Source organism: Amaranthus tricolor, chromosome 6 (assembly GCF_026212465.1).
Source record: "Amaranthus tricolor cultivar Red isolate AtriRed21 chromosome 6, ASM2621246v1, whole genome shotgun sequence".
NCBI lineage: Eukaryota > Viridiplantae > Streptophyta > Magnoliopsida > Caryophyllales > Amaranthaceae > Amaranthus > Amaranthus tricolor.
Genome location: NC_080052.1, coordinates 16839905 through 16854185, shown reverse-complemented (window position 1 = coordinate 16854185; position 14281 = coordinate 16839905). Strand labels below are relative to the sequence as shown.

The 14281-nt window shown below is 31.0% G+C and overlaps 1 protein-coding gene and 1 long non-coding RNA gene across 6 annotated transcripts; one reads left to right on the top strand and one right to left on the bottom strand.

Moving 5' to 3' along the window:
* Positions 1 to 4354: 4354 nt before the first annotated feature.
* LOC130814971 (uncharacterized) lies at positions 4355 to 6521 on the bottom strand. The gene is made up of 3 exons (XR_009042512.1): positions 6006 to 6521; positions 5796 to 5931; positions 4355 to 4702 (listed from the first exon to the last, which is right to left on the bottom strand). It is a non-coding gene; the product is annotated as an uncharacterized LOC130814971 (long non-coding RNA).
* Positions 6194 to 14244, top strand: LOC130814969 (uncharacterized). Of its 5 annotated transcripts, none has more exons than XM_057681276.1 (5): positions 6524 to 7027; positions 7133 to 7187; positions 7295 to 7392; positions 7478 to 8579; positions 9153 to 10062. In XM_057681276.1, exons 4-5 carry the CDS (start codon positions 7805 to 7807, stop codon positions 9155 to 9157), a joined length of 780 nt encoding a protein of 259 aa, XP_057537259.1. In that variant the 5' UTR covers positions 6524 to 7027; positions 7133 to 7187; positions 7295 to 7392; positions 7478 to 7804; the 3' UTR covers positions 9158 to 10062. The 5 variants fall into 5 exon arrangements, 4 of the variants coding, with proteins under 4 accessions (XP_057537256.1, XP_057537257.1, XP_057537259.1 ...); XR_009042511.1 differs by adding an exon at positions 13403 to 14244 and having other exon boundaries at positions 6525 to 7027; positions 7478 to 9377; XM_057681273.1 differs by having other exon boundaries at positions 6194 to 7027; positions 7478 to 10061.
* The last annotated feature ends 37 nt before the right edge of the window (positions 14245 to 14281 follow it).

Below are 14281 nucleotides of genomic sequence, written 5' to 3'. Positions count from 1 at the left end.
TATGAATTCCTTATTTTAAGGTTGTGTCACCGAAAGATAATCTCTCACAAGAGTAACTCTTTAATCTTCAACTATTAAATAATGGCTTGAAAATCAAACTTACGGCAATACATCTCTTAGGGAACAAATTATTCTCATCTTAGAAATCCATAAAAAAAAGTATTTGCCTCTTAAATCCAATGATGAACATACCCTCCTAAAAAAATTTTTTGGTAATATGAACTCAAAAAAAGATTGGTGTGATTAATGAATTTTAATGAAATGTTGCTAGCTAATTAAAAAAAGCTTTTATTTTGAGAAAATCATTGAGCTATTTTATGTCTCAATAAAATACTCATTACATACCACAATATACTAAAATACATAAAATGAACAAAAAAACAAGATCATCATAAGTCATCCACATACGAGAAAAGGGACCATTAATATCATAATCAACTAACATCTTTATCATCTTCCTTTTCTTCTTCTAAATCCCTAAAAAGGTAACAACTGGTTTTGGACGAAACAGCCTCATAATGAGATCGTCAATTTGGGCTGGTCCAATTCGCGCGTATAACAATCTGAATATTTTTTTTAATTTTCTGGGCATTTTTCAATTTTGATTTTAAAGGTATCAATTTTGACCTTAAAGTTATCAATTTTCTAAATTGATACCTTTAAGATCAAAATTGATAAATGCCCAAAAAATTGAAATGTTATTACATGCGCAAATTTGGTCGGCAGCGTCTCATACAAGTTTTTGTGAAAAGGTAATCATATTAGATAGTTCAAGGCCAAAATTGAATATACCCTATATTTCTTCATCATCAATATCCACATCTCTTCCCTAAATTGAATCAGTTTCAACAGAAGTTGTTGAAGAAGAAATATCAGCATAGTGAGCAAATCATGGGTCTGTACTTGGAGCATCATTTTCCCCTTCTTCACAGTCACCAAAAATCATATACTACTTTATAAAAGAGCTGGAAAGTTTCGTGTGTCACCTTTATGTAATCCCTTGATATGGAAGGTTTTTATTGATTGATGTTTGCCTAGTAGCATATAAAATTGACCAACTTTTCATTTTTAGCTCTTTTAAAAATTAGTTAAACTGATTAATTTATTATTTTTAAATCATAAATTTAAGGGACTCATCAAAAATAATTCAATATTTTCATAATTTTTCTACAATAATCCCACCTATTGATTAACCATAAATAATCAACTTTAGGGGTATTTGCCTAGAGTAAACTTGGGTAATCCGATGACCTGCTATAGTAGGCAATTCAGCAAAAATAAACTGAAAATTAATTTAAAATTAGAGAAATTTAAAAAATTTACATAAAAAATTTTAAATAATAAAAAAATAAAAATTTTTGTTTAACATTTTTTTTGCATTTTTTTCGACATTTTATTATAATTTATCTTTTTTTTCAAAAAAAATTGCTTTAGCAAGTCTATCTGTTACCAACTTTACTTTAGAAAAGTACCCTTTAAAATTGGGATTATTCATAGTTAATTAATAAGTGAGATTATTATAGGAAAATCATTAAAATATTGAATTATTCTAGATAATTTTTCCTAAATTTATGAATTAAAATTTGGTTTAACATTTTTTGTACTTTTTTTTCGACATTTTATTATCATTTATCTTTTTTTTTCAAAAAAGAAATTTGATCGTACAAAAATTTTTCTGCTATTTTATCGTGATACGGTTAAGTGCTATAGTAGATAATTTTTTTTAAAAAATATATATTTTCAAATTTGATGATAAAATAAGAAATCCCATAATTTTTGTAAGTTAACCAGGTAAAAATAAATTGGTAACCTGTTGGGTCAATTTGAACCCGAATCGAAATTCGACATGATTCGACCTGAAACTTGTTGTATTCCGTGATTTTAAATAATAAACAAACTTTATGAAATAAAGTTATAAATAATTAGTAGATTATAAATTACATATGACAAATCAAGATCTATGCTTATGTATACCACCAAGAACTCCAAGACACCGATCTTCCAAACATGAACAAGTAACATGAAGGTTTTAATTTGACTTGATATAAATTCTAGGTGAGATGTTCTTTCCTAAAATATCATATCCTCCCAACTATGATGCTCGGGAATGTATACCGGAAATTTGTTCTGAGATACAAAGAATTTCACTAAATCTTAGCACAAAGAAACTAGAACGATGTGAGAAAACTTAGATGAAAGAAGAAAAAAGAAATTTACAATCGAGGCTTGCAAGTTCTCAATGTAAAGTGCAATGGAGGAGAAAAATTCAGAAATTTTCATGTATATTTCATATAGGAAATAACTTACACATGTCTTCAATATTTATAGAAGAGCATACAACCATTTATGAAGTAATATGTTGCGTCATGAACCGCAACATCAATTCACGAACCAATGTCTATCATAAATCGATCCATCCCAATCATTAAACATATGTTTAAACCGTGTAGTTACAAGATAACTAACAAAGTGTAATAAAATAACTTGCAAAAAATCGCAAGAAGTAAATCATTCGACCAGACCTGAACCAATCGAGCCGACTGAGCACAGTCGACCGCTCGACCAAGATTCAGTCGAGCCGACTGGTCATTTTGGCCAATTTTCCCGCTAACGTGCAGAGTCAACCCCACTCGACTCCTTTGCAATTTTTGGGATATTTTAAATTAATTATTTGTTTATTTAATTAATTTAATTTATTTAATTTATTTAATTTAATCAATTACCAATAATACTATACACTCTAAATGACAACAATTCTCCCCCATTTAGAGTGTATAATAATTTTCCTCTTTTGCGATCCATAATCTTCAACCCATTTAGTACCACGCATCTTTACAATTGATCATATCCCATAATGCCTTTTCCAGATTGAATTAAGCTGATATATCCAACCAATTGAAAGAGTAGTACACATGAAATAATTCGTTAACCTCACATCTGCGACACGTTAAAGGCCATATGTCCATATCTATTCATAAGTCCAATGAAGTCACAAGCATGCCCCTTAGACTTCGTTGAGGCGGCTAAACCTCGAACTTATATAGGTAGCTTCTCCTCATTTACCATGCTTTCGTGAATAAAGCACTCAATCTAGAGACCTTCAAACTCTACGAAATGGAGACTTCCAGGGACTATTCTACAACCTTGTATTATCATCACGAACAAAACAACTAAGGATTACTTAAGTGTTGCTTCCCAACATCTGATGAGTGATCAATCCACATTGAATTCAAGACTAGATGTTTCTTCTAGTGTTTGGTATGGGTTTCACTCATGGTGTTGAAGATGGGCATGATCCAATATCATTTAAACCATGAAATTCCTAAACTTGATAAAATACTTTATCTAACTTTGAACATTGTTCACATAGTCAAGAGTTGTGATCCCTTCTTTGATAAGCCATAATTTTCGGCTTTGCCTTAATTAGATGTCATAGCATTATCAAAGTTACACTCGACCATCAATACTTTATCCAAGGCACTTGATAATCACACTAGATTGTATGTGCACAACTTTAGCTTAAATTAAACATCACAAAGATGTGTATTTTTGAACTATTTCATTTACATATTTGTCTAAACCATGACAAATAACATTAATATCATAGTGGAATAAGTTAAAACTTTGTTTGTTCTTGGGTGATCAAAACTTGTTACCTCCCACAAACACATACTTTGATCAACATAGAGAATGACCAATACACTAAAAGATCGAACTCATACTTGAGTACCTCTTCAAAATTGAAGAACTATAAAATTAATTAAAGTCATGGTACAATCACAAACATGTTGGACTATTAAAATAATTTACATATAAAGGAACTTTAAGTTGAAAGTAAAACTTTACTTAACAACTATAAAAACAATTTGAATCTTGTATAAGTCAAAATTTTAATCCAATTTATATAACCGTTCCATATATCGAAAAATAACTTCAACTGGAAGTCACGAGGGTAGTTTTTAGACTTTACCTTAAGCATAATAAAATACTTAGGGGGCGTTTGGTTCGCACAAGGGAATCGGAATGGAATGAGGAAAGGGAATGAAGGAGAAAGGAATGGATTCCCCTAATTTAGCCTAGTCGTTTGGTTGTGTTCAGGAAACGGAATGAACTGTTCAATGATTCCCTTTGTGACTGTTTGGTTCAAGTTAAGGAATCAAAATTTGAGTTTTTAAATTCTTTTATATTTTTTCCAAAAATAAGTAGTTGTTATATGATAAACTTGAAAAACTTATTTTTTTAAAAAACATAACTCTAAATAATAACAACATAGCTCGATTAATTACATATAATCACTTGTTTGTAGATCAAAATACATACGAAAAGTGTTCTAGTCCTTTCAAAATCATTCATGGAACCACAACATTAGATCTAAGCATTACTATTTCCTTTAAGAAGACTCTTAACATTTGACAAATCCACTTGTATTTAACATTTGACAAATAGCCCTACACTTGGCTACAAGTGTCTTAAGTCGAGAATCAATGTGTGGCAGAGCCTTCAAACCACAACCAGGAAGAGCCTTACCTATGAGCTCCTCTAAGCGAACCATGTAGCCGCTTCTAAATCCATTTTCACACCTCCAGTGAGGATCAACAGCTAACTCTGACAATGCTTCCACAAGAGCCTTATCTTCTTAGGCAGTCCAAAATCGTTTGTTTTTTTCCCTTCCACCTCCACTAGCACTACTTTCATCCATCCTCTATAACATTCAATACAAGTAAACAAAATTGAACTATACTGATCATAGTAAACAAAATACAAGTAAACAAAAATGAATGTTCGAACAGAATTCGAAATCCCATAAAACACCTCAAAACTCAACCAATAAAATCCAAACTACATGTTTCAAAATCATTTCCATCGGGCAGACATTTCTGCATTTTCTACACATTGAGACAATTTCAATGAACATCAAAATCCATCATCAAAAACCATACTCCTCTATGGCACTCGATTTGCTCCATCATCAGTCAAATAAAGTCAATAAGCAGCAAAAAAACAGTCAACTAAATCAACAAAATAAATCCAAACCAAAAACAAGACAAATGCAGTTAAATTTTCACAAGAATACAACACTTGAAATAAATTGTAACTAAAAAATATTGAAAAATTACCATTTTGATTTAATTCAGATCACAGTACCCTGATTACTTGTCGATCTGGGCTTTTTTTGCACCTTCCTACAATTAATTTCACTTCATCAAAATCCCAATGTTCTTAATCAATCCCAAATTAATCACAAAAACCCAAATCAAATCTACCCAGTTGCACTAAACTCTGCTTTTCTCTGTTTTCTGCAACACAAAGTCTTCTTTCAATTATTTTTTTTGTATAATCTTTTTTCCCACTGAGAAAATGTAATAATTTATGAACTTCAAACTTCAATCTCCTTCCAAAATTAATTATTGAAGAAAAATGGTTGTCTTGTGAGGAAGAAAAAAAAGGCAGCCCAGAACATGGAATTGCTCCATGAAGCTGCCCAGAACATCAAGCAAGATACTCCATCAACAGCCCAGAACATTAACAGCCCTCACATTATACTCCATCAAGAACATCAAGAACATCAATAACAAAATGGAAATATACCCACAAAATTACCCAACACTTACTAAATCCATAAACTACCCAACAGTTACAAGCAATATACCCACAAAATTACCCTTTCTTTGAAGCAACAAGAAATGGCAGCAACAACAAATAGCAGCAGCAAGAAAATAAGCAACAAGAAATTGGCTAATCGAAATGAACAAACAAGAATTTGATAAATAAGGAAAGCAAAGCAGTGGGTTTACCTGCGAATTGAAGCAGTCAAATTGAATGAACAAACAAAGTAGTCCAATTAAATCGTGGGTTTGAGATGAAGATGAAGCAGCACTCGTAGGAACTCGAACAAAGCAGTCCAATGGAGAATAATGAATGAAATGGCCACTGAAGTCGAACGATGGCAACAGTATTAGAAGAGAAAAGAGATTCAAATCAGCAATAGTAGAAGAATAACTTACATTTGACAATGGCGGCAGGAAAGTCGAGATTGAGGAGAAGAAAGCTACGAACAATGGCAGCCGGCCGTCGTGAGGAAGAGAGGAAAACTTGAGGGAGGAGTCGGACGGCTGTGTGTAGGGTTTGAGAGGAGAGGGTGATGCAGGGGGAATGGAATGGAAAAGGTAGGGGGGGTTGGGGAATGAGGAAGCCCGTAATCCCAAAACTAAAAATGGGGAAAGAGTACGATAGTGAGTACAAACAAACAACAACAAAGGGAATCGGGTCTACTCATTCCCTTTCCCTTTGTTTATTAACCCTAAACAAACGCCCCTTTAATAACATTTTAGTCCTTAAAACTTTTATATTAAATTTCATTAACATTAACCTCTCCTATTCCCTTCATAGAGGAAATATGACATATTACTTTGTCAACTTAACTTATAATATTCCAAAATGGACGTATCATAATCCTCTAACTATAAAACACTTGCAAACCAGTAATACTGTTCATTATGAACAGTAGTTTTGCCACATGAATTGCCACTTCAGCCTTACACTGCCACATGTTGCCTACACTGCCAGTTCATCTCTTTCCTTTAGCTGCTGACTTTTGATCTACCTCATTTCACAGTCGTTTCTCTCTTCTTTCTCTACCTCTCTTCTTCTACCTACTGGTTAATACCCACAAGAAAGGAGATCCAATTTTTGATTATTGTTGTTCCTTCTACCATCTCTCACCTTTTCTCTTCATTTATTTTTGGCTGGTCAATGAATCTTTTCACATTTTTGGGGCGGCTCATTAACTCCTCCCAAAGCTGTATTATTTGTATTATTTCTCTAGGCAAGCATTATCAGGTCATGTCATTAAACCAGTTCCAAAGGTTATATATGCCATTCTTTGTGAGAAACTGGAAAAACACCAAACAATAGCATTGTAAAATATCATTTTGGCCATGGGAGGAGTGGTTGACGGTGGAGTTGCTATTGGTTGCAAACCCTCTCCACGCCGAGCAGCAATTGAGAAAGCACAGGCTGAGCTACGGTAAGATATGGTTTTACTGGGATTGGCTTTTTAATACAGCTTTCTGTTTTGCGTTGTTTTAGCTACTATGGTTTCTTCCTATATATCGTTTTGCATTTATCACAGGCTAGAATATGATATTTGAGAAGAGAGAAGGAGAGAACTTGAGTTTCTTGAGAAAGTAAGCTGATCTGTAATCCTTTTCATTGCATCCATCCTAGCCTATGTAGCTGATCTTACAAGTTTTTGTTCCAGTCCTCGGATTGCTGATGCAGTTATATTTTGCAGGGTGGAAACCCTCTAGATTTCAAGTTTGGTCATGCAGCGTTAGTGAGTGTCCAGTCTACCTCGCACACATATGAACACTCAGATCAGATTTTGACTAGGTAGTTCCTGAAACTTTTTTGCTTTGTGAAGTATGGACAAGATTGACTGCTCACTTGTTACTATATTGATTTAATTGTGATGTAGTGAAGCAAAAGGTAGTTTTGTATTGACAGCCTCACCTCATGGAGATTCTGTTGAAAGTAGTGGGAGATTGGGTGCCACTAAAACCTGTGAACCAAATAGTGCTGGTACTTTTGATGGTGAGAATGAAATTCTTGAAATTAAAGAAAGTCTAAATATCCTACAAGAGTTAGCATCACTCCTGAGCATTCATCTTAGCTTGATGGGAGTCAAAATGTCAAGGAGTCTAAAGATTCCCCTATATTCAACCCCAAAAGATGTCAGGCATATAGGAGAAGTAACTGGTCTAGGCCAAACCATGATAGTGGTCCTCGATCAAGTTCCAACGACATGGTGTCTCGTGGTGGACATGTTATGCTTTCCAAACCTGATGTATCTGAAAATCAGCTTGAAGTTGAGTCTGATGGTGCACATGCTTTGCATTTATCTACAACCTTAAGAGACAGTGAAGTTTCTGACGGTAAGCTGATAACTTCAAAGGAAACACAGAGAGAACTAAGAAAAGCAAGTCTAGAAGCTGATGATGTTATTGCTGCTACAACTACTGTTGAGCCCAATTTAGTTGAAGGATCCAAAAATATAGTTACTGCAGATGCGAAAGATCCTCCTTGTTTTGATACAGAGAAAAAAGAAGGTATCAAAAGTGCTGCACAATTGGATGAGTCTGGTAAGATCAATGGGGAGGGCACGTCAACACTAGACAATGCTCATATTAGTGAGAATGTAGTTTTAACCAAAGGTCTAGATTTTGGGTCCTCATGCACCGATACTAGCTTTACTGTAGATGGAAATGGAAATATTAAGAGTGATTTGTATACTAATTCAAAGAACATAGAATGTAATGGGGCCCCCAAGGAGCCCAAGATACCTCTTGGGGAGAAATCTATTAGTAAAGATGATGAAAGGCTATATGAAAAGCTTGCTGTCAATCATGTGGAAAGTGCTTCTTGCGTTAAGGAGGATCAGAATTTTGTCAGCCACCAAGGCATTGGTTTTGCTGACAAAGAGAAAGTAGTTAACATAGATGGATTTTGTTCTAGAGACAAGGCTGAGTGTCTAAATCTGCAAGCATATTCACGAAGGCACCATATCATATTCAACCATGGTATCTTTAAATAAATATCTTCTTTCTGTTTTTATGAACAGAGTGTTCTGAATCGTTGTGTGATACTTTATCATGCTTAGATTGTGATACACTAATATGGTAAACTTTCTTCAGAGGGAAATTTGTGCGGACATTATAAAAGCTGGAAGAATTTCAGATTATCATCTAATTTAGGTTTCGTTATTCTATTATTAGTATGTATTGTATAATATTAGAATTAATGGAGCACGTTTAGAGCTCACAATTAACTAATACGCCCTTCAATTATTTGAAATTGTCTAATTTTCTTATTTGAGCAGTTCACTTTAATTGTCCCACTTCTATTTTAGAACATAATTTTTAGACCAACATTTAACCTTCCAATACCCACTATATACTATTTAAGATGATCCCCTCCACTTTCTTAATATTTGTGCCTAATCCAAATGGGACAATTTCTTGTTACCATGTTAACAATATCTGCACACTAATTTGGGTTAAGGAAACAGATTCATAGCTTTGTAAAAGTGGTACAGTGCCATTGTACTTGAGCAGATGTTTTTAAACAAAATGTAAACAGATTCAGTGTTTCAGTGTAGGCAAGGACAACACAGTGTAGCTGAGCAGAAGTCTTTAAGCAAAAGTAAACAGTGATTTGCTCACATTTCACTGTTTCAGTGTACAACATTTTAAGGAACTGTGCTTCCTCTCTTTAGACACATCCCTCACCATATATACATGCCATTAACACTTCTTTCTCTTGTAAATTTTTGGTTCTGAACAGAAGCTTTTCGCTCAGCTCACAGCAACTCATTGAAGGTCAGTTCTCTAATTCCTCTATTCAGTTTATTTTTTTCTCAGTAATGTTTTGTCTCTTGTTTCTTCATTTTAGTTTTATTTCAATCACTAAACCATACATTTCCTTAAATGATTAGGGTAGCCATTTTCATAGTCCAATATGAATTCACTTTATTTTATTTTTAATTTATCTTAACTTTCTATATATTATTCAAGTATACACTAATTACATCAAAAATAATAACCAATATTAATTTAGTCCGTTTTAATCACTTTTCTAAATAATTATATAAGTATTACTCCAACCTAAAAGCAATACTATATGACAAGTCTTTAAAAATAAAATTATGAATTTCTTAGCTTTAAAATTAAATTAATAAGGTTTACTATAATAGTAGGCCAGGTATTCAATCCGTAGATTTAAAAAATTTCTTTTTTTGACCCAACATTTAATAGTAGCCGTAAAGAGGCACCAAATCAATCAAAATATATCTGCATGACTTTTGTTAATATCAGTTATTAATAAATAGGAGTAATTATTAAAATAAAAAAGAATTTTGATATATTAATTTTGTAAGATATTTGATTGTAACCAGTAATATTAGGTATTTGTGGTTTTTCTCGTATGTTTAATTTATTTACTTACACAAATATTTACATTATACCCAATTATTTGCAATTATCAAAATAGGAGTAATTAATTATTAATAAATAGGAGTAATTATTAAAATAAAAAAGAATTTTGATATATTAATTTTTTAAGATAAGTTTTGTAAATCAAAAATATTTTGTAAATAAAATATTTGATTGTTACCAATAATATTAGGTATTTGTGGTTTTTCTCATATGTTTAATTTATTTACTTACACAAATATTTACATTATACACAATTATTTGATATTTTATAAATTTTTAGCTTTAAATGAGATTTCAACCCATAGCTTCAAAACAAATTTCTTTTTTTGACCCAACATTCAGTGATGGCCTCATAGAGCATTAAATCAATCAAAATATTTCTGCTTGAGTTTTTGACAATATTAATTATTTATAAATAATAAGTAAAATGAAAGAAATTTTTAATTTGTGAGATATGTTCTGTAAGTAAAAAACATTTTTCAAATTAAATATTTTAATTATTACCGATAATATTAGGTATATCTGTTTTTTCACATATGTTTAATTTATTTACTTACACAAGCATTTACATTATACCCAATTATTTGAAATTTTTTTCAATTATATTAATAAAAAATTATTACTTACTCAGAACATTCAAAATATTTATTATCTTTTAATTATTTAAAGTTTTCAAATTACAACCTAATTTATCCAATATTTTAAAGAATACTTTTAACACATGGTCATCAAACTTTATACATATAATTCACACGACTTACATTTGAGCACAATTTCACATAAATTCTACATTTTATATAAAAACCTTTCATTGCACGGATATCGAAGTAGTACATTAATTAATGTAACAATGAATGAATCTATATTTTGCTTTACTTCTCAAATCTAACTGTTATTTCATATAAGATTAAACCATCATATTCATATATATCACATGAAGCTTTTAATTTAACTTGATATAAATTCTAGGTTAGATACTCTTTCTTACAACATCCCTTTATTTCTACTATGGTGCTTGAAAATGTATATCGAAAATATGTTCTGAGATACAAAGAATTTCACTAGAATCTTAGCACAAGGTAATTAGAAGGATGTGAGCAAACTTAGATGGAAGTAGAAAATAGAATTTACAATTAAGAATTGCAAGTTCTCTATGTAAAGTGCAATGGCGGAGAAAAATTTAGAAATTTTCTTGTATATTTCATGTAGGGATTAACTTACACATGCATTCTATATTTATAGAACAACATACAACCATTCATGAAGCAATATGTCGTTTTATGAAACGCAACATCAATTCACGAATCAATGTCGATCATAAATCGATCCATCCCAATCATTAAACATATATTTAACCATTTAAACTGCAAGTAGTTATAAGATAACTAACAAAACGGAATAAACTAACTTGCAAAAAATCGCGCGAAGTAAATCAACCTACCAGATCTGAACCAGTCGAGCCGCCTGAGCACAGTCGACCGCTCGACAAGTTTGGTCATTTTGGCCAATATTTCCGCTAACTGGCAGAGTCGACCCCTAGTCGACCCCACTCGACTTCTTTTAGAATTTTTGGGATGTTTTCAATTATTTATATATTTAATTAATTTATTTGATATATTCAATCTAATCAAATCCCGCTTTCATTACACGCTCTAAATGACAACAAAAGTGACCCAATTCGAAGTTGAACCGACCTAAAAATAACCCGATCTAAATTGATCCAACTTGAAATCCGACCGATAGACCATTTTCCCAGGTCTAGTTAAGATACAAGTATTAGTTTAAAAAAAAAAAACCCAAATGAACCAAGAGGAGAAGATGAGAATCATAATTTTAAATCCGAAAAAACCCTGAGGAAGATATAAATTACCTCAAAAACTCAGATAAAGTCAGTGAGAAGATGAAACAAGAGGATGAACTAGGGCTGAAGGTATTACAAGGATGATACTAGTGTTCATATAGAGCAATCCAAAATTACCGTTAGAAAGCGGTAGAAATGATGTTGGGGTACGTTAGCTTAACTATAAAGGAAATCGAAGATTAAGGGGTTAATTTGGGTTAATGGTGGTATGATATAAGATTATCATTGTAGGTGTTTTGGATATTATGTTGGGTTCATTAAAGATAAAATCATAAGAAAATCTTAACCCAAATTGTTTTAAGAGACGGTCTCTCCGAGATATACAAGCTAAATAGCCTAATTAACACAAATTAGAAAGAAATAAAAAATGTGAGCTTCTCTTGAAGAAACCATTTCTCATAAAAATAATTGAAATAATTGACAAAATAAGATAATAAGACAATTAAAAAATGGGAGTATTATACTTCTTGTTGAAAGTTTGAGACAAAACGGTTACCACAAATAATAATTTTGTTTCCATTTTTTATTTTTGTTTCAAGTGTATTGGGTCACTATTATGAGTGTCGTCTCTCACATAAATAATCTTTACAAAAGTCCACGACTCCACGTCGGAAAAGAAAAATGACAAATGCCTAGCTGGTCACCACGTCAGCTAAAAAATGGGTAGGCCGTTGGCGTCACTTTCTTCATTCCATAACCTCTACTTTTTCCCAAATATTAGAAGTATTGGTTTAATAAAAAAATGGAAAATAACACAGGATGATTTTTTTTTGAATTTTTCCCAAGTATAAAAGTATTGATTTAATAGGACTATAATTAAATATGTGTATGACAATTTATTTTTCTAAATGAATTTAAAGTTCAATTGGATAAGTATTTAAAATATATATTTTTATATTAATTCTTTTTATATAAATAAGAATCTTAAAGGGATTATTTGTTTTTTTAAAAAATATTTTACACGTAAGTAAGAAATTATTTGAAAATTATATGGATTTAAATTATCATTATAATCATGAATCATCAAAATATATCATAGGAGTACAATTTAATAATAGAACCGAAAAATAGCGATTTCTTAGACTTTTGTCAAATATATAAGTATTAATTAGTTTCATAGGATTGATTGTGTGCATGACAATTTATTTTTCAAAATAAAATATACAATTTAATAATAGATCTGGAAAATAACACATGATGATTTCTTAGAGTTTTTATAGTAGTATTAATTTAATAGGATTGATTGTGTGCTAGACAATTTCTTTTTCTAAATGAATTTAAAGTTAAATTAGGTAAGTATTTAAAATATAATTTTACATTAATTCTTTATATTTAAATAAGAATCTTAAAGAGATTGATGGTTTGAAAAAAAATATTTTATACGTAAGTAAGAAAGTATTTTTGAAAAATATATTGATTTAAATCATCATAATAATCATGAATATTAATAAAAAGAGCTGAAAAATAACAAATGACAACTTCTTGAAACTTTGCCAAATGTATTTATTTTGTAATGCTTTAATTGATTGTGTGGAAATTTATTTGCCAGTTCAGGAAGATATAAATTACCTCGAAAACTCATATAACTCGGGAGAAAAGATGAAGATTAAACAAAAGCATGAACTACGTTCATATATAAGAACTCATATGGTTAGATAAAAAGTTGACGAGGATAGGGGAGGTAGAATTTAGATAAAGATTCAAAGAGGAGAATGAAGGATGAAGGTACGATGAGGATGTTAAATTTAAAGTAATGCTTGTAGATTGTTGTGTGTTTTATATAAATAAAATTTAAAGAGATTACAAGCACCGCTATGAGATTATAAGTCTTTTGCAATTAAATACAAATTTCTAGGAATTGAAATTATAAGGAATTAATTAACTTAAAATAAATAAATAAATAACTTTAAATCAAAGATGCTTTAAGACAATACTGTCTACATAAACTTGATACTAAACTGAGACACTATCTAGTTTCCTATAAGCGTTATTTTACCTACTTGATGCTTAGGCTTAAAACCTGAAATATACCTTTGAGATATAACGGTTTGCAATTAATTATAAGTACTATATAATTAGTCTTTGTGAAGTATTAGAAATTATATTGAGCAAGTTTAAAACTAGAATGAAAAGAAGTAGCTAATTTGTTTGAAACTTAAATCTTGTAGATAATTTTAATTTGGAGAGGAAGAACAATTTTCATGAAGACCTTTAAAATCTAAATTGATTTTCTTAAATAGGAGTAGGAGTAACCTCTCCTTAATCCCATGATACACATTTTCTCAAATTATCAGAAAAATAAATAGGAGAATATATTTTTTAGATTTAAAACAATTCTAACAGTAGTTTTTAATAACTAAAAGCTTAAAAATCAGCGGTATATCAATACAAACCCATTAAAACTCAATGGAAATTTACTAACATTCCA

Bases quoted from the DNA above. Each gene is read 5' to 3' on its own strand.
- LOC130814969 (XM_057681273.1), top strand. From the start codon at position 7,805: ATGGTGTCTCGTGGTGGACATGTTATGCTTTCCAAACCTGATGTATCT.